Source organism: Octodon degus, unplaced genomic scaffold, assembly GCF_000260255.1.
Source record: "Octodon degus isolate 3935 unplaced genomic scaffold, OctDeg1.0 scaffold00009, whole genome shotgun sequence".
In the NCBI taxonomy this organism is placed as follows: domain Eukaryota; kingdom Metazoa; phylum Chordata; class Mammalia; order Rodentia; family Octodontidae; genus Octodon; species Octodon degus.
This window is the reverse complement of record NW_004524585.1, coordinates 22616256-22637776: the sequence shown is the minus strand read 5'-3', so window position 1 is coordinate 22637776 and position 21521 is coordinate 22616256. Positions and strand designations below refer to the sequence as shown.

At 37.1% G+C, this 21521-nt stretch overlaps 1 protein-coding gene across 1 annotated transcript in view; it reads right to left on the bottom strand.

Moving 5' to 3' along the window:
• Slco6a1 (solute carrier organic anion transporter family member 6A1) overlaps window positions 1–21521 on the bottom strand; it is a 62947-nt gene that overhangs the window by 27200 nt on the left and 14226 nt on the right. Inside the window, exons 4-8 of the mRNA XM_023707558.1 lie at window positions 19620–19719; window positions 15748–15866; window positions 14283–14392; window positions 8752–8896; window positions 5765–5960 (exon numbers count right to left, since the gene is read on the bottom strand). Coding sequence (XP_023563326.1) covers window positions 5765–5960; window positions 8752–8896; window positions 14283–14392; window positions 15748–15866; window positions 19620–19719 — 670 coding nt within the window. The remainder of the gene's footprint in view (window positions 1–5764; window positions 5961–8751; window positions 8897–14282; window positions 14393–15747; window positions 15867–19619; window positions 19720–21521) is intronic.

Below are 21521 nucleotides of genomic sequence, written 5' to 3'. Positions count from 1 at the left end.
AGGAAGTCCAAGATCAGGGTGCCAGCAGGGGCAGTTTCTGATGAGACCTCTCAGGAGGCGAACTGCTGACTTATTATTATATGCTTTTATGGCAGAAGGGTTCTGATCCCACGTGCAAATTCTCAACGCTTAAGTCAAAGCCCCTCCTGAAGCCCTACTTCCTAATGCCATTGACTTGGGGGTTATAATTTCAATGTGTGAGTTGGGGGGGGCAAACATTCAGCCCACTACATGTGTAAACAATGATTCTCCCTCACTGCTGGGATTCTGGCTTGGCAGGTCTGAGCTGTGCCTACAGGACCTTGGTTTCCAGCAGGATTTGTGAATCTGATGTTGGTGTTTTTTAAAAACACATTTGAAAAAACATCGCACCAAAGAAATGACTCATGAATGTTAGATTTTCCCTTTGGAAAAAAATTCCAAAAGATGGGCTGGTGAGATGGCTCAGTGGTCTAAAGCACCTACTTAGAACAAGCTTAACAAAGCAGAGGGACTGCAGTTCAATCCCCCAGCACCACATGCCAGCCAGCCCTGCCTCCTGGTGGGCTAAGCTGGCCACACACACATACACACACACAAGTAAATAAATAAATAAATTTTAAAAAAGCAATATAATGTTTTATTGATCTTCAATATTTTAAGTCTTATTTTTATCTATATGTGCTCTGATTATCATTTATTTCTGATATTGAGATTGATTTGTTCCTGTTACTCTAGGTCCTTCACTTGCAATGTCAGTTTATGTTTTTGAAAATTTTCAATATTTCTATATAGACAGTTGTTGCTATAGATTTCTCAGGACACTTTTACTGTATAATATAGATTTTTGTATGTGCTATTTCCATGTTTTGAAGAAACTTTAATTTCTGTGTTAAATTCTTACTGGTCCATTAATTTTCAGGAGCATGTCTCTTACTTTCCATGTTTGGTTCCTCCACTTTATGTAATATTCTTTTATTAAATGAGTACTTATAATTTATGCAGTTTACAATCATCTCGGAGAGTTCCTATTCATGGTCACATTGCAGCTCATATTACATGTCAACACTAACGTGTTCACATTACACTTCCTTTTTTTTTAATCCTCCTCTCCTTCCTTCCCCCGTTCCTCTCCTCCTCTGGTTCCCCATCTCCCTTTTCATTCTTGTTGATAATGTCTCAGCTCATGTTGTCACATACATTGTTTATCTTAATTGGGTATTAGGTTCCTGTACATGGCACATCTTCGTTCTTATTTTCCCTTCCCCTTATCTTCACCCCTCACCCTTATTTCCTTGATGCAAGAACTCTGTCCCTTTGTCCCTATCCATCCTTTATCATTTATTTGTACTTTGCCTCACTCAAATGAGAGATATCAAGGCTGTTTAGACTTGTTTGTCTGGTTTATTTCATGCAACATTGTTTTCCAGGTGCATCCATTTTCCTACACTTGTCTCAGATGTGTCATTCTTCAGAGATGAGTAGTATTCTACCACATATAGATACTACATTTTCTTTATCCAGTCCTCTGTTGATGTAAATGCTACTTCCAGGATTTAACTATTACAAATTGTGCTGCTATAAACATTAGTATGCATGTATCGCTGTAGTATGATGACTTGAAACTCTTTGAGGGGAGATACCTAGCAAGGGCATCTCTGGGTCACATGCAGTTTCTAATTTTAGTTCTTAAGAAATCTCCATACTGATTTCCATAATGGTCATACTAGTTTGCATTCCCACCATTAGAATTTTAATTTTAAAAAATAAAATTGATTTGGACTTATTTTGTGACTTACAATGTGGTCTATCCTGAAGAGTTACAGGGTGCTCCATTGCTATTGGATGCAATATTCCATAGCACCTGTGAGGTCCATTTGGAATATAGTATAGTTCAATCCTAATGTCTCTCAGTTTTCTGTCTGAGTGATCTGTCCATTACTAAAGGCAGAATGCTGAAATGCCCAACTATTATTGTGTTGGATTTCATCATTTCCTTTGATTTGATAACATTTGGTTTATGTAGTTGAGTGGCCGGGCATTGAATGCATATAATTTAGAGGCATTTTATATCTCCTTGCTCAATCCACTGTTTCATTATATAATAACATATATTATCTCTTTTTACAGTTTTTACTTGAACTTTGTTTTACCTGCCATGAGGGTTACTACCCTATTTGTCTTTGGCTTCCATACTGTGAAAACAAAACGTATTTCAAAGACAATTGAATGACTTGTAGGCAATAGATAGTTGAGAATTTTAAAAATCCATTCAGCCACTGATGGGCTGCTTTATCCATTTATATTCAATGTTATTACTGATTGTTAACAAAATACTATCATTTTGTCACCTGTTCTATGGTCATTTTACATATCCATTACTTCACCCTTTTTTACTGTTAATTTTTGTGATGTGGTGGTTTCCTAAATGATAAGGTTTGATTTTTTTTTTTCAGTCCTACAGTGAGTTTCACTTTTTTTGTGTTTTCATGATAGGAGTTATCAGTCTTTTAGTTGTAGATTTGGGATTACCTCAAGAAACCTTAGTGAAGCCATTCTAGAGGTGATGAGTTACCTCAGCTTTTGCTTGCCTGAGACTTCATTTTCTTGAGTTTCTGAAGGGTGATTTTGTCAAATACACTGCTCAGCTCTCGCTCTTTTTTTTCATCATTCTGAATACATTACCCCATTTTCTCCTGGTCTGAAAATTTTTTGTGAACAAACTTGCTGATACTTGCACAGGGAGATTCCTTTACACGTGGCTGGACATTTTCTCTTGTAGCTTCTGGGACTCTCTTTTGAACTTTTGGCAGCTTGATTATAATACACCTTGGAAAGGACACCTTTGTGCTGGATCTAACTGGGACTCTTGGGCCTTACTGGAATTACAGGCCCATATCTCCCGCAAAACTTGGCAAGTTTTCAGCTGTTAGGTTGTGAAATACATTTTTTGCACATTTCTCTCATTTCTCCCTCGGAAAACCCAATGATAAAGATACGTACGTGTGTTTGTTGATGGGATTCAATTTTCCTGTAAGAATCCCTTGCTCTTCTTCATTCATTTCTTCCCTCAAGTAGATTAATTCACTTTATCTAAATCATATTGGGTGTGTTGTGTTCAAGACATATTTTACTCAATATTATTCAAGACATAGTATTCAAGGGCTGAGGATATAGCTCAGGGAACAAGCACCTCTGGTAAGTGTAAGGTCCTGAGTTTGATTCAACCTCCATGACTGGGTAAGACTTACCAATATAATATAATATTGACATATTATATACCTTTTCCTAACTATAAAATATTTAGAAGCATTCAGAAAATAGAGCATAAGGAATACTACACTTCTTAGATCATGAACAGAAGCCGTGGTGTACTTCTCCTCTTCCTTCTCTGTGCTGTTCTACTCCGCAATAAACATTCTTTTGGACAAAATGTATAGATACGAAATTGTGACACAAATTTACTATAATCTAATATATCAGTTTTGCATTTATAAATTTAAATTATTTTATATCTACTTTTAGAAATTCTGCTTTACTCTAAGGTCAACGGTATTTCGCTACTATTTTTTCCTAAACATTACACATTTTGTTTCTTGACCTAAAGGTCTTCTACAAACTAGAGAATTATGTACTATAGGAGGTTGAAAGTGAAGTTTTATTTCCTGTGAGATGAATAAAATTTCCAGAACTAGTTTTTTTAAAAAGCTCAGCATTCCTCATAAAATGATCTTTCTGTATTTTTCATATATCAAGTTTCCAAGTTTTCAGGACTATGTGACTGGACTATTTTAAAATCTTTTACCATCTGTGCAGTTAGGATCATGCTGGGTGAAGGAAGATAGACTCAGAAAGTTAAGCATCACATGCTCTCTCTTATCTGAGAAAAATAAACTATAAGTGAGTAACTGAAAAAAATAAAGGAGAGATTACTGAAACTAGAATTAGACTATTGGAAATGGAGACCAGAGGGAGGGGTCAGGAAAGTGACCGGGTTAGAATGATTCCAAGTGATCAAGCTGTGCTACACCAGTCTCCAAAGTCAGCATAACAACTAAGCATCACAAAGTGCAGGAATGAGAAAAAGAAGGTATTATCTTAATAGTTAGTCTCCCAATAAATTCTGATTTTCTTTTAGTGAAGCTCTCTAACTTGACATTCTTTTAGGAAGTGTATGACATATTCTTAGTATTTTTTCCTTCTATTTGATTGTAAAATAAATTCTTTAAGGTCTGTGAAAAATTCTATTAAGATTTTTATTAACATTGCAATGAAGTTACAATTTGCGGAGAAGTAACATCTTTATTATATTTAGACCTAGATATATAAACATTCTTTTGCTTAGCTTGGGTGTTTTATGCATATCAACGGTGTGGCGTCTTTCTTCATAAAAGTTTTGATCATCAGTGATAAATTTATCTCTACATGTTTTATATGATAACGTGCAAACAAAATAGTTTCATAGAACTGGACTATTTTGGAATATTTTGCTGAGTTCACACACCTATAATATTTAAATGACAGAACTAAACAAAAAAAGGGGATACAGACGAATGACCATTTTGTATCTGTGTATTCAAAATGGTTAGGATAGATATATAGTTACATTCTCTTAATTCAATGAATAGAAGGATTTGTTCTAATAGTGTTTGTAAATAGGATATCATGTCTGCATCTTGTACAACAAATAACTACTAGGAAGGCAGTGTGCAATGTGTTAATTATTGGAACAGTCCTACCAATTTGATTTGAAACTGTCTCATTGCTATTTATTTCTTAATAAAATTATGGGAAAAATTATATTTTTCGTTTGTTTCTCAGTAGAGTAAAAGAATAGCAAATTCTTAGTGTTCTTTTGTTCCAAGGATTTTGAACTAACACTAATTTTCCAATTATACTTTTAAACATTTAGTTTGTAAATCTTTTGTCCATTTCATAGAATGTTTTTTCCCATTAGTCTTTTGAACATAAAACTTTTAACTTTGGTAGAGTACAATGTGTCTTTTCTTTCTATTTATAGCTTATATGTAATAATATGTCTAAGAACTTTTCACATAGTTCTAAATTTTCAGCTTTATTTTTCATAAAAATTTGATAGCTTTTCTTTCAATTTATGATACATATTAATCTACAGTCTAAATAAGTCTGTATAATGATTGAAGTTTAAAGTAATATTTTCCATTTGTGGATAGCTACTAGCTCTGGTACCATGTCTTGACTACTGTTCTTCCATCCAGCACTATAAGCAGAAGACTTATTCTACTTATTTACTTGCTCATTCCTTTGGTGTCTAGTTCCAGTTTTGTTGCCTGATATGTAATATCCCTGTCTGCCTAGTTCTTGAATTATTGCCATTTAGGTAAAGCAGTTAGTATCTACCCAGGCTTCCATATGTCCTTCACATCCATTCTCTGATGATTATAAGAAAATAGATGGGTTAAATCAATAAAATTAAATCAATAAAAGGTAAAACTGCCATTGTCCAGAAGTCAGTAATGTCTCCTATTTGCTCCCTGCACTAATGTAAAATTTCACTTTTAGGTTCTGGTTCATTTCAATGTAGTTTTCTCTATGCTTTATGAATGAACAAGCCATGCAGCTGCGTCATCAGATGTCAGAGTATTTCTTCCTTCATGTGAAAGATGAAACTGTGCTTTCTATGTCTTTTACAAGTCTAATAATTACAACAATGATAGAAGTATATCAAGGTCACTGAATAATTAGTAATTGGGACTTTTATTCTTGGGTTCTGATTTAGAAGTCCATTATACAAATTTCTACTTACCCATTATAATTTTCACTTATTCCGGCAAACCTGACTGGATCACAGTGTACAAAAAATACTACTCCAAAGAATATAATGGCTACAGTAGATGAAGCGATTATAAATCTCATCAGTGCTTTACAAGACATTTTCAACTGGTAAACAATGATGCCTCCTAGGAGTTGGCCAAGTGCACCTGCTGGAACTAAAATAAGTCCTAAAAACAAGGAGGAAAGTTAATTATTTAATAATACATAAAATTCATACATTCATCCAATATCCTGTGCTCTAACATACAGCAAGTACATATGTAAATTTAGAGATGAGATAGGAGGCTAATGTCACAGATATTGCAAAAACCTGGACCTTATGAAACATGGCTTCATGAGTGAGTCTGAGGACTCACATCTACTCACTCTAATGAAGCCAGGTGGAATTTTGCTTCTGTATGGCAAGGATACCAAAGACAAACAAGTAACTTAATCCATGCCCGTCAGAACCTGGGACCTGTCTTTCTGAAAGCTATTGTTCGTTAGCCAACTGGATTTGTGGCTTGTTGCAAGAGGTATGATTTAGGTGACAAGAGCTCTCCAACAGGGATTGGAGAACAAGCCACACATTGTGTCTGTAAATATATGTGAAATATGAAGAGTCTCATAACACAAAGTTGGAACCTAGGAAGCCCCTGGAAGACATAGTTTTCTGTTCGAGTATGAGGACTTAGGAAGAAGAGAGCTCAAGAAATAATAGAAAAGAATAGAAAACAGAAAACAAGAAGGATGAAGAGAAATGCAGTTAGAAAACAATCAGGTGGCGGTAGCCCAGCAAACTCACACACTGGTGCAAACCCCTCAGATCCACACAGGCCAGAGGAAGGTGTAGGCTGAAACATAGCAAAGGAAATGGAATGCACAGACAGCTCGTGTGAGCCCCAGCTGAGTCTGGATTACAGAAGGCCTGCCAAAGGCTGGAAAACAAGCCATTTGAGAGTGTCCAAAAATATAAAAGATAAACACAAAATATTTCATAAAGTAAATAAAAGGGAAAATCGTACACTGGGTAGATGAAAAGGAATAAACAGGAAATTTGGGTGCTAAACAATCTAATTGTTAAAATTATAAACAAAGTGGAGAGTCAGCTTGGTGCAGGGGCAGGGCTCAGCACCCCCACAGGACAGACACAGAGGAAGGGATGTGGCTCATCTGCAGGGACCCTGATGGCAGAGAAAACCTGGTACATTCCAGCATTCCAGGACCAGAGGGGGAGGGGAGGGAGGAGTTAGGGAAGCAAAGGAGAGAGGGAGGGACGAAAAATGAAGGCCCCAGGTCTTGGTTCCAGGGTCCCTGGTTGAGTGAAGAGGGCTTCTAAGTAGAAAAAAATCTACTAACATCAGATTAAATTTGTTAAAGTAATGTGAAAGAGAGACTCAAGGCTTGGCACAGTTCTGGAAAGCAGCTTAAATAAATAGGTGAGCTGGAGTCTGCACAACGATCTGGCCTAAAGAGAAGAAATTCCCTGCCTTCCACAGCAAACTCTCAGAGTGCAAGAGCCAAGGATTATTTTAAGAGGAGTTAGGGATTAAACCTGTGTTAGGGATTAAACTGCCTGGGACCAGAAAACCCAGCATAGTCGCACGTTGGGATCCCCGACAGGCAGAAGCCGCGGGCTTGGGAAGGTGTTCCTGACGCCAGCCTGTGCCTGCGCGCGCCCTGAGGAGCCTGGCCTGTGACGCGGAGGGAGGCGGCGGCGCAGGGACCCCGAGACCCTGCCACCGGGGCAGCGAGGCGGTACCAGCCGCGGGTGGTTACGTCAACGCGCCACGTCTGAAGGTGCCACTGCAGCGCAGAAAAGGGCGCGTCGGTCGCTGCTGCCACGGGCAGTCTGGGACTAGGCCAGGGCTCGGGTGTTTGCCAGGTCCGCGATGCACACTTTGAAAGCCGCGTGCCTACGCCATTCTGCCAAGTCGCGGTCAATGAGCAGAAGGGTTTGCTGCCCCCTACATGGGCGTGATGCCAGGGGCGCAGACTAACGACCTCCGGAGCAGAGGGAAGGCGGGGAAGTTCATATCCGCCCGCACCCGGGCCAAGGAGCAGACCCAAAGCGCCGTGAGAACATACTTCCGGCGCTGCTACCGGCCTCTCAACCTGGGAAGTGCCCGGTGCAGCCTGCATTCCACCCAACTAGTTGGGCGAGCGTTTTGAGAATGTATGAACTTCAGCTGCAGCCCACTGACCCCTCCGTGCAGGGCGGACTCTCCGCTAACCGGAGAGCAGCTTTTCAAAGCACCTGGCTAGGAGAAAGGCTTTACTATTTTTTTTCTCTCTCCATCTATCCTATTACTGTTGCCTTTTATTTCTCATTGTTTCTTTTTATCTTGCTTTTAAGTTTTTAGTTGGATGGTTTTTTTTTTTCTTCCATTTCTCTTTTCAATTTTTCCTATTTTTCTATTCCCTCTTTAATTCTATTAATATCATTTTCTTTGCTTTTTAATACACAACTTTATTCTTTTCTTAAAAATCTCCCTCTTCCCACACTCGTGCCCTTTCCCTCTGTCCTCTCTACTCCCCTCTACCCTCCAGCCTCTTCCTCTCCCCTTCATCCAGCTCCGGGATTGAGCCAGGGCCTGGCACACATCCAGCAGGTGTACGCTGGTGAGCTACACTGCGGGGTCATCTGGGAGAAATTAGCCCCGCTTTAGCCACAAACCTGTTCTGTTTAAACAATGTTGGAAAGTTCTATTTTATTAAAAGAGAAGACATTAGGTCTCAGATAAGGACCCTTCCCTCAGGTGGCCACAGACAGGGGGAGGCTGAGCTCCTGCTCCTGGTCTGATACCTCCAGGACATCAGCAGAGAGCGTAACCACAGCTGTGGGTGGCACTGCTTGTCCACAGAGCCACACTCACATGAGTTTTGTATTTTCTGCTCGCTGACAGTATTTAATAAATGTACATACGTGAAGACTTCACAAATTTTTTTAAAGTGATGATAATACGAAGGAAAGACTACCTGTAAGTGAAGCTGCCATCGTGGGTGTTAATATAAACTGAGTTTCTAAATAAATAGGCAAAAATTCAGAGGCTCCAATAATAATTAAAGATTCTGAAGCTTTGGATAGAGCTTGATACATAAACACTGGAGACTTCAGCAGCATCTGAAATGGGAATGTTACTTATCAGTTATGTTGTTAGGCTCAAGAGGAATATATATATATATATATATAGCCATTTCTACATCAATGACCAGTCTCTAAAGAAATTATTGTTCCCAACATTAACAAAATAGACTTTTCTCGTTTTTTATGCCATTAAGGTTTGTGGCGCTCTGTCATTGAGCAGTGGACAACGGGGACATCCTACATAAGTCTCAAGTACTTGACAATATTTCTACTTTTCAAAACAATCTCAGGCAGACAAATATAGTGTCACAAAGCTTTATTTTGTATTATGTAATTGTAAATGCAACGAAACTTTTCTCAGCTATTTGAGGTGTGTGTGTGTGTGTGTGTGTGTGTGTGTAGAGACTATTCCTATTTCTGTTAGTCTTCCTTAACATTTTGTGTAGAGTTTTCCTTGTTCATTCTAGGTATTCGTCTCCTGGATTTAGATGTCTCTTACCCATTTATTAATATTATGTACAGTTTTCTGGCTAGAAATCATTGGCTTTATGTACTCTAATCCATAAAGTTATACTGAATAATTCACACTATGAAAATCTTGTTTAACATTGTCCCATTTCTATGTTACAAAATATTTCTCTAGTTTTTAGCATTATGTTATTAACTTAAAAATTTTGTTTTCTATAAGTGTGGTAGTACAGAACTGTAACTCCAGCATTTTGGGAAGCTGTAGCAGGAAGATCCCAAGTTCAAACAGAATGTAGCTCAGTGTAAAGGCCCTGCATTCAACACCTCGTATACCTGCCCAAAATTTTATTTACCTGGTAATCACCTTTCCACACAATATGAGGTAGAGATCTAACCTAGTATTTTACATATAGAGAACCCAATTTTTCATCACATACATTAAATTATTCTTAAGTGTTTATTTTATCATTTTCAAAATTCTATATAGCACACAGAATCTGTTGCTGAGTTCTCTTCCTGTTCTATTACTTTTATTTATTTGTACAGAGGAAATATAATGCTGTTGTAGTATTATAGTTTGCATAATACTTAATATGTTCTAAGCCTAATGATTTTTGCTTGTTTTGAGCCATCTGAATTTTACAATCAAGTTTTCATTCACTCAAAAAATAAAATTCATAGCATAGAACTGATTATACTTTCACTGAATTCATAGATTTGAGAAATCACATATACAGATATTACCATTTTACAAATTAATGCACTATATCTTCCAATTTATTCCAGTCTTATTTAATAGGGATTCATAGTATTTACATTTTTTAATAAAATTTCTAAGCATCCCTGTTAAATTAATTTCTCTGTAAAATTAATAAATAATTTTAGGATTACTTTTTTCTCTATGATCTAATTTTAAATGTAGCTAAAAGGCATATAAATTGAAAAAAATACCACATTATCCATGTTTGTAGATAATATGACTATGTCTAAAGACCTAAAGGCACCACTGAAAGACTATTAGAACTGATCAACAAATTCAGTAAACTTGTGGGACACAAAACTAACATATGAAACTCAGTAGCATTTTTATATACTAATTATGAAGTGTAGTATACCAATATCAATGTTGAGAAAGAAATTACAGAAGAAGTGTCAATTATAGTAGCTACAAAAAATACATTGAAAAAATTTAACCCAATGAATAATTTCTACAAAGAAAATTATAAAACACTGATGAAATAAATTGAAGAGTATACAAAGATCTCACATATTCATGGATTGAAAGAATTAAAGATGTTAATATACTCATACTACAAAAAGTAACCCATGGGATTCAGTGCAGACAAAAGACATGGCATTCCCTTGGCATGGTGGCCTGAAGCTGTCCTCTTATCTACTGGAGAAGCAGAGGCATGAGGATCACAAGTTAAAAGCCAATCTGAGCAATTTAGCACAACCATGTCTTCAAATGAAAAATAAAAATGGTTGGGGATGCTCTTCCAGGACGGAGCCCTCTGGGGTTCACTTCCTGCAAATGATAATAGGCAATCCTAAAACTCGTGTGGGGGCTGAAAAGGCAATGAACAGCCAAAGTAATCTCTAACAAAAAGAACAAAGAAATCACAGCATCTGACTTCAGCAATGCTACAAGGCCACAGTAATCAAAAGAGCACAAACCAGTCTAAAACCAGACTCCTATGCCAGCAGCAAACAGATCATAGAGCCCAGCAATAAACTCGTTTTTCTACAGACAAATGAGTCTCAAAAAAAAACGTGACAAAATTATACATTAGAGAAAGGACAGCCCTAGTAAACGGTGCTGGGAAAACTGGCCATCCTTTTGCAGAAGACTGAAACTGGACCTTTACCTCTTACCCAGCACAAAAATGAACTCAAGATTGGCCAAAATCCTAAGTGTAAAAGCTGAAAGGATAAAACTAAAAACACACAGAGCAAATACTTCAAGACATCAGCATAAGCAGTATTTATGGAATGCAAAGATACAGGTTGGAAAAGCAAAAGGAGACAAATGGAAAATATTTCAATATGTACATAAGCTAATTTCTTTCATTTCTTTGTTCATTGAACGCAAAACTTTGTGTCATTGTCTTGTGTTTGCTTCTCTTTCATAAGAATCATTTTGTAAAAATTAATTTGGTTTATTTGTACTCTGAATAACTGCTTTGAAATTAATGATATACAGTGCATTGCTCTTATTACTTTTTAAAGAAATTTTAATTTTTCCTAAAATTAAAAATACTCATTTCAGTTTGAAACAAAAAAAGAAGCTTCTGTTCAGCAAAGTAAATAATCACAAGGGTAAAAACATAAACCAGAGAAAGACAGAATTTACCAATTATTCATTTGACAAAATATTAATATTCAAAATAAATAATCTAAAAAAAAACCCCAAAAAAGTAAAGCAAAATATATAAACTAAAAACATGGAGAAATATTCTGAATAGACACTTCTCAAAAGATGAAATGCAAATGGCCAGGACATAGCTGAAAAAATAATTGCTCAACGTAATTAGCCGACATGGAAATGAAAATCAAGAGGACTATATAAAGACATATCCTTCTACTCCAGTTAAAACGGACATTATCAAAAAGACAAACAATAAATATTGGCAAGGATATGGAGAAAAGAATTTAATTCCCTGTTGATAGAAATGTAGATTGGTCCAATATTTATGGAAAACAGAACGCACATTCCTAAAAGAAAAAGAAAATATAAGAAATTGCTATACCATATGGTCCAGCTATATATCTCAGTCAGCTTGCAGTCCCTGTAACAAATACATGAGATAATTAATTTATAAAGATAAAGAGGTCGTGTTGGCTCACAAGTTTAGCACTTTCAGTCCTTATTCGATTAACCCTGCTACAAAATGCTAGTCAATGCAAGAGTGCACCAGCAGCAAGCCCCACCCAACATTCCAGGTCACAGAAGCAAAAAAGGAAGGGACCAGGGCCCACGAGCCACTAACTGACCTACAGACTTCCTTTGGAGCCTGCTTGGTAGAATCCTCTTCCTAGAACTCCTGGCCTGGCTGCGTGAGGTAAGCAAGCCTTTATCCCCATAGACTTTTTTGTTGTGGTTGTGGTTGTTTAAATTAATTTATTTATATGATTCAGGGTCTTACTATGCAGCCTGGACTCACAGTGATCTTCCTGTCTCAGCCTCTCTAGCACTGGAATTACAGGCGTGGACCACCACCACGCCCGGCTTTGGGGTTGACGTGGACGTGCCCCGGGGTTCTGGTACGCAGTACTGGGGAACGAACTGGGATCCTTGTGCTTTCCAGGCAGGCGCGGAGACTGCTGAGCTGTCTCCCCAGCCCTACCCCACAGACCTTTGAGCAACACAACAATATCCAAAGAAAATGAGACCAGCACGCCAGAGAACCACCTGCCTGACCGTGAGCATCGTGGCGCTTGTCACAGCAGCTGAGCTGCGACATTAACCTAGGTACCCATCAACTGATGACCAGGTAAAACAAATGTGGGTGTGGGAGCAACTGAATAGTACTCAGCCATGAAGAAGAATGGAATCATGTCGTTTGTAGCAGAATTACATGGAACTGACGGATATCACTCAGTTGAGTAAGCGACTTGGTAAAGCAGTACTGTGTGTACGCTCTCACACATGGAATCTAAAAGTAAAAGTTGGTAAGAATATTGGAGAGTGAAAAAAGGCCTGAGAAAAGATGGCTGGAAAACAAGCCCCAAAACACAGAAGAGTCCATTCTTGTCTTCTACAGCATAGGGGACTGACTATGGTTCCCAACTACAACACACCATAGAGCATGCCGGATGAGCAGTTAGAAGCAAGAAGTCCAAGGCTTGAAACGAAGAAATGGGAAAGGGCGGGGAGGGATGTGACTTACTGGTGTCACCTGGTGCATTCTGTGTGCAAGTGCTGCAATATTACAACAAATCCAATGAATATGCGCAATTACTGCAAGCTTAAAAGTTTTTAAAGACAAAAACCTTAAAATATTCATGCTTAAATTTTGTGCAGTGTTTACTAAACAACTGTATCTTCATTTTAACCATATCAAAAAAGTGATAGCTGACTTTCGCATTAAAAATTTTGAAATTAAAAATTACGGGCTTAAACATTCTAATAAAATTGAAATTAAAGAAACCTTAATGAAGACTAATAAACTACAAGGCATAGGTCATGATTTGACCCAAGGAAAACTTGCTGAATAGAAAGCAGTGAAAAATTATGACTGTCTGCAACATAAAAAGCAAGTGACTGTGGGGGTGAAGGAATCAAATTCTGAGAAAATGAGGCAAGAAAATATAGTTGATTCTATTGCAAGAGTCTTGAAAGTCCTATTTTTGAAGTTTGAGTTTCACCTACAAGGTAATCTGAAAAATAACTTGCTAAAATTTATACCTTAGTAAAACAGTTGGGCAGGCAACATTTAAAAAAGGTGATTACAATGAAAACTGTTTGGAAGTTGGCATTTGCATGCTTTGGTCTGTACGACAGCCCTGTTTCTTACCTCGAGAAACCAAAGTTCTTCATTTGATACTGTGATGAGATATTTTTCATGAAATGTAATGTTCGTGGGAAAGTGTGTTGACTTCTAAAATTCTTCTAAATGACTTAAACACAGTAAAAATAATGTTGGCACCTACACGTTGTCTCATTAAAGAAATTTCTCATTTCATAGGGGAAAATAAACATAAAATAATACAAAAGCAAAATTAAAAGGAAACACCTGGTATTAGTCTCTGACACCAGCCAAGTTCTTGGCAATGCCATTTATATAAGTGGTATCTGATCTTCTACTATATGGAAAATGAATAATTAAATTAAGACTCAGAAACTTCTGTGCAAATTTAGGTTGAATACTTATGGTTATTTTCTTAAGCCCACTATTAGAAAACTGTACTGATCATCTTAAATAGAAAGTTTACAAAGAATATTTTACTTTACCCAAACAGCACCAAACAAATCCTTAATATTTCCTTCAAATTTCCAATATTTAAGGTTGCTCTCATACAAATAAAACTCTCTTTGTTTCCTAGCTCTTATCTTGGTTGTACCTGCATGTTAACAAGGAAAAGAATCTTATGAACTGTCCAAATAATTGAAAAACAAACAAGACATATACATACAATTCCTAATAAACCCAATTTACTCTGGAAAGGCTAATGAGGCATTTTCAAACAAGCTGAGGCCAAACCAATTATTTATAAGACACATTCTTCTGAAACAGTGCTTTCTCGAGGATGCTGTGATATTGAGAGAATGCGATAGCACAAGCCATAGTAGTGCTGCCCACTGGCGGCTCGTGCCATTAACTACTTGAAATGGATTTCCTAGAATTGAGCACATTTTAAATTTATCTTAAATCGACACATTTGACAAGTGGCAAACATGTTTGATAGTACAGTCCAAAACTTTAAAAGAATAAGCTCTGTTTTTACTAAAAATATTCTGTACCAATGAAATATATCATCAAGAGAGAATTTATTATTATTATTTTTTTCTATATTTAGGTCAGAGTGTGCAGGGTCTACAGAGTCTCACAACAAAGATCGGACTCATCGTGATTCTCCTGTTTGCAGGCTCCCAAGCGCTGAGATTACAGGAACGCGTCACCACGCTCAGTCTCAATAGCTGTCTCAGCACTCCCTGCAGGCTGGGCCAGCACCTGAGCTGGGGATCTAACCCTCTCCACTGCGCTCTGCCTAAGCAGGCACTTTTGTCGCTGAGCTATCAGGCTGGCCCTGCAATTTTTTTTTTTTTTTTACTGTACATTTGCTTTTTTATTTTTCAATACTTTTAATAGTGATTTCCTCTTACAAAATTTCTCTGGGATGGTGTAAATATTAAAGCAAGTTAGATAGTTTTAAGTATACTTCATTTTAAAAACCCAGCTATATATTTTCGTATTTAGTACAGGGTCTACAGGGTCTCACTACGCAGATCAGACTTGTAGTGATTCTCTTGTTTTCAGCCTCCCAAGCGCTGGAATTACAGGCATGCGCCACCACCACTTTCAATCGCTGTCTCAGCACACCCTGGAGGGAGGGCAGGCACTGCATGCTGGGAATTGATCCCTGACTTCTGCACTCTGCCTAAGCAGGTGCTTTAGTCTGCTGAGCTATCTGCCTGATCCTCTAGCTATATATTTTAAATATGGAGCACTTTTGAAGGAAAATATATATATATATATATATATATATATATATATATATTCTGATCCATAAATAAAAGATGTGGCTGTGTGTTGTTTTGTTTGTTTAACAACATTACCGCATGACACTATATCTCTATGACAGGTTGGTAAAAGAGGTATAATCACAGGGAACTATAGTTCAACCATCCTGTGATAATGAGAGCGGGGGCTGGAAGCTACTGACCTGTACTTAATTAATTACATGTTGATAGTCACCTGCTAAGGTGTATGGAAAGCATAAGAATGGTATCAGCGTAGACCAAGCAAGCAAAGCGACTAGCAGAAAATCAAACCACCAGTTCTGCTGTAGCACATGACCCATGTTGTTGAAAGCGCTATAATAGAGAACAAAAGAAAAAGTTCAACTTTTGGCATTTTACTAGAAACAAAGTCGTAATCAATCAGAGAGCAAATGGGAAGTTTTTTTATTAATCTGCATTAATTTAGAACTTGTAGCTATTGTTTGCTGGTTTTGTTGACAGATAGCTCTTGTTGGTTTTCCAATTATGTATCTCTTCTGTCTCCCAGGATCATATTTCCTCTTTCCTTTCCTCTCCCAAAATACTCCTGTTTCTTCCTATTTAATTTTATTCTCCATCAGAGCTCTGCATTTGGAAAATCTTTCAGTCTTCTTTAAAATTGCTCTTGCCCCTTTAAATCATGCCTCTAAATTGTCAGGAAAAGCCTGATCTTTAAGTTGCATAAAGGCATCTCACCCTTTAAATCATGTATTTGGAATCCTTTGTTCCCACTCTCTTGTCTGAACTCTCAGTTTTAGTAGGATGAGTCCGTCTCGATATCTTTCTAAGTCCCTGCTGGGACCCTTTCTTAGCTTCTCTGTCCCCTGCTCTCCCCGCAGCATTTCCTGTTCTGCAGGGCTTCTCACAGAAGCCTGGAGTGGTGATGGCAGGGGACAGAATATGAACCATCTTGCGTAGGATTTGTTCATTTTTTTCTTTCTCGTAGTGATTTTAAAGTTCCAGTATTTTGCTGTAATTGATAATTCTTAGCCATTTAGGGAAAATTTTCACAGTTGTTAGCATCTATCCTTCTGTTTTGTTTCCCCCTAGCATACAGTTAAACTGTATTGAGCCGCTGAGGACTTATGGAGGACAGGGGTGACCACTTCGGTGGCCATCAAATGTCTCCTTGCTGGAGTCCACCCTGAGTACACAGCCTGCTGAGGCTTGCAAGACAGAGGGGCGGGAGCCAGGCCTGCAGCTCTGAGGGCTGCCTAGAGCTGCTGCAGGAGGACCCGCGGCTCAAGATCACACATACAAATCAAAGACAGTGCTGACTAAAACATATCTTCAGTCCCCTAGACTGGCAGATGTCCACACCAGAGGCCCTGTCTTCCCTTGCTTTGCTCAGTTCTCCAATGTCTACCATACTGATTGTTATGACCTCTTAAGTGAAGCATGTCTACTCAGCTTTGTCACAAGCTCTGAATCTGAGGAAATCCAGTCAAGGGTAGTCACTATAAATTACTAGGATTCATCACATAAACTGTTAGGAAAAAAAATAGAGGAAAATAAAAACAAAAACTAGTTGTGATCATTGCCGCCTCACTACCTAGTCGCAAGGTCTATGTCTATCCTCCTGTCGGGCTGCTCTCTCAGTAAATACAGCATACGAGGAACACGAGCATGACCTCCCACCGTTGTTGACAACTGGACCCTTGGCAGAGCGCTACTACACTCTTGGTGAACATTCTTGATGAGAGACTGCCTTGGGCTATGAAGTCCATGGTAAGATGTCCATTTTACTTTGTCTATATAATCAGGCCAGTTTCAACTGTCAGGGTCTGAGGAAGGACTGCAGTGAAAAAGGGGACAGGTGGCGGGGCGAGGGGGAGGGAGAAGCTGATTGACACTTCTTGTTAAACTGATGAGAGGCTGTCCTCAAAAAAAAAATACTCTCTTCCCATGGGTACTCAAAGAAATTTGTCCTTGTATTCTTGTCCATACCACCTGACAGAAGCAAGGTAAATCAGTATAAATACAGACCTTAAGCATCCCTTCCTATATTCTATGTAGAAAACCAGCCTGGAGTTCTACCCACTAGAAAGATTTACTTTATTTCAAAACATGTTAACTAGAGCTATAGCATTGTCTTAGAAATCATATATTTAACTTCTTTTCTTTAGGAGCATTCTCTAGTTATCATTAAAATAAACTATATCATTCAGAAGTCTTAAAAAAATTGTCACCTAAACTATTAAGTGATATAGCAAAATTTTTCAAAGCCTTGATCTACCAGGCATTTTATTCTTTTCTACAACCTGTGATCATTCAGTAACTATGCAAAGTTACCTTAAATGGCATTATCTTCTTATACCAATAGGTAACCTAGTTCCGGAATTTTATTGTTACTTCTTAAACTTCTTCCACTAACAATTGATATGCTGGTAGGAAAAGATGTTGTACTTACGCTAGATAATTTGAAGACTGAACAAGGAACTATTTCTAGTAAAATAATCACAAAACAGGTTAGCTAATCAATAATACTATAGTACTCATATATTCTATCTTAGATATGATATTAGCATTTCAGAGATAGAATGTGAACTTTTATGTCTCACTGTAGTGATAAGTATAGCTTCTTTAATAAGCTCAATATCTCAATAACAAAAAAGAAGAAAGATGTTACTACCTCAATACATAACTAAAACACAGCTTTAAAATGTGTATAGCAAAAAGAAAAATAAAATAAAGACAAGAAATAATGAAACAGACAATGGGAAAACAATAGGAAGGTCAAAATAAGTTATTTCCTGAAAGATCAAAATTGGCAGAGCTGAATTCACAAAATGATAAAATAACAAAAGTCAAATGAAAATAAATCTTTCCAACAGATTTCACAGATACAAGTCAATTATAAAAGACTATTAATAGTTACATAGCAAAAAAAACTAAAAGAATTTAATAATTTTCTAAAAACATGCAACCTACTGAATCACAAAGAAATAAATATCTGAAAATATCTCTCACTACTAAATCAATAATCAGTAATCAAAAACCTTCCTCCAAACGCATAAGACTATATGGTTTCCCTGTAGGATTGTACTAACCATTTAAATAAGAATTAATAACAGTTCTCAAAAATTTTCTAAAATTGAACAAGAGGGAATATTTTCAAATTCCTAACTATTGCCTTTACAGAAATAGTAAAGATGCTACAAGAAAACTATAGACTATGCACACTGATTTGTACTGATGCAAATATAATCAAAAGTATACTAGTAAATTGAGTCAACAACATATTAAAAAAATATGCACCATGATCAACTGAGATTTACTCCTGTCATACAAAGACTGTTCAAAATATATCAATTCTGTCATATGCTACATATAGATAAAAATGCAAGACTTTTGTAAAAAGTTAAACAATCCAGTTGCAGAATAATTATCATGAGATATCAGTTATATAAAGTATCTAAAATAATCAAAGTCTTCTAAAAACAAATTAAGGGCTGGGAATATATTTCATTGGCACAGTATCTGCCTGCCAAGACAAGGTGCTGAGTTTGGTTCCCAGTACAAAAAAAAAAATTAGGATAAGGGTTACCAGGGACTGGGGAGAAAGGGGAAAGAGAGTTGATAAATTATAGTGGCTGCGGCCACATGGATATAGAATATTTGTTTTGGATGATGAACAATTCTACATATCTCTTATAAACAACATGAATATAGTTAAAACTACTATACTGTACACTTGAAAGTGGTGAAGACACTGTGTGCCTTTTACTGAAAACTATGTGATAAATTAATAGTAAGTCTGAGGCCAGAGAGATAACTTAGCAGAATAAGTACTTGCCCAGCTAGCACAAGGTCCTGAGTTTAATACCTGGTACCATAAAAAAAAAGTAAGTCTGCCATAATGAGTATGGTTTTAATTATACTTTAAGCATGAAAACTCAAAATACATTTGTTTTTAACATATATATATGTATAGCCATCACATTTAAATATATTTCTCAAAATATATTTATTATTAATTAAATACATATATATTTATATGCTGACAGGTCAATTCAACCAATACTTTACACATGAAAACTAAAAGAAAAGGGCAAGAAAGTAGCTTACTTTTTTGTTTGAGAAGTGCTATTCTGAGAAGACTTAAGCTGTGGTGCTCCTATTGCATAACCCAACGCATAACCCAGTATTCCCGCAGCGTCTGCAATGCCTGCAAAATAAACCCTGAGCATGAAGCACCGTCACAAGCCAGCTTGGTTATAGATGATACAAATCATTCGATTTAAGTGGACTATTTTGGAAAACTTTTCATAGTACTAAGTATTAGTATTCTCCAGAGAAACAGCAGATATTTTTATGTAAGAAAGATAAGGAAAAAGAGGAAAGAGGGAAGGGGGAGAGAGAGAGGGAGAGGGAGATTTTAAGGAATTGGTTTATGCAATTATGGGGCCTATCAAGTCCTCATTTTTTTTTCTTTTGTCTTTTTTTTAAATGTATTTAGGACAGGGTCTACAGCGTCTACAGGGTCTCACTACATAGACTCACTCAGTGATCCTCCTTTTTAGCCTCCCAAGCGCTAGGATTACAGGAGCGTGTCACCACGCCCAGTCTCAGTCACTGTCTCAGCGCGCCCCGGGAACGGGGACGGCACGGCAAGCTGGAGTTCGAACCCCTGCCGCTGCACTCTGCCTAAGCAGGTGTTTTAGTCTGCTGAGCTATTTGGCAGGCCCTGCAAGCCCCAAATTGGTAGAGCAGCTCAGGAAATAGAAATTCAAGCAGAAGTTGACATTACAGTTTGAGAGACAATTGCTTCTGATTGGGAAACCTCAGTCTTTGCAGTTAGAACTTTAAATCACCTGGGTGAGGCCCAACCACACTACTTACTTTATGCAAAGTTTACTAACTGTCAAAGTTAAATAATATCATTACATAGACATCTAGTGCTTGACCAAACACCAGGGTGACATAACACATAAAATTTTTGACACATCAAATTATTAAACATCATACATATCATCCAATTGACAGGAGAGAAACTCAGATATTTTTATTATATAATTATACCCTATCTAATCTCCATATTACTGACATAAATATATTTATATTTAACATGAACTTAAGTTCAATAGTCCGTATCTTCTTTAGCAATGAACTACATAACAAGGTGCTGCATACACCACCACCTTTGCATCCTTAGCAACTGCCAAGGTGGAGGGAGTGATGCTACTGTAGGCGTCTCTCTGTGTCGTGGAGTTGTGTGTTTTAATTGCTACTCAACAGAATTAAGAATAAAAGAAAGAAATCTGGTGCCATTTTTGGCCAACACATCTAACACATTACTGTAAACATTTTTATGAAAGGAAACTTAAATATGCATATCATGTGTTAGTTTATTAACATGAATTGTCTTATATATGGTCAGAAATAATTATTTCAGTGCAAAATAATGTTTACTTTTGAATCACAAGGTGATTCAAATATTGAGTATATAAGTATATAGTTTTTATATTCTTATTCAAGATAAGTATATAAAAACAATTCATATTTTTCTTCAAAATTATGCTTAGATAATGTAGATTATATATAAGGGCTAGAATCTATCACAATAACAAAAGAAGTTAAATTATTCAGAGAAATATCTAGAATCACTTTGGTGGCTGCAGTAGCAAAAGACATTGTGAACAAGAGACCCCAGCCACTGCACTCAATTGATATCCCTCTTTCAAGAAATGTTCAGTTAGTTTAAGAATACTGCATGCTACAAAAAGATTGAGGCAATATGTGTGAAGAGAGTTGAGCAAGGTGATTACTTTGGGATCACAGTGAATCTAGTACTAAGGAGCCATTAATATAAGGTTCTACCCCCAGTGGAGATAAAGCAAGAGTGTTCATCTGCATACCCAAAGTTTAAAAATACAACTACTCAGCCTCTTGAATTTGGGAACTGTGGTTATCTCTCTAGAGAAAAGAACTACAGCTTGTATAGCATGACATGAGAATATGGGCCTAAAC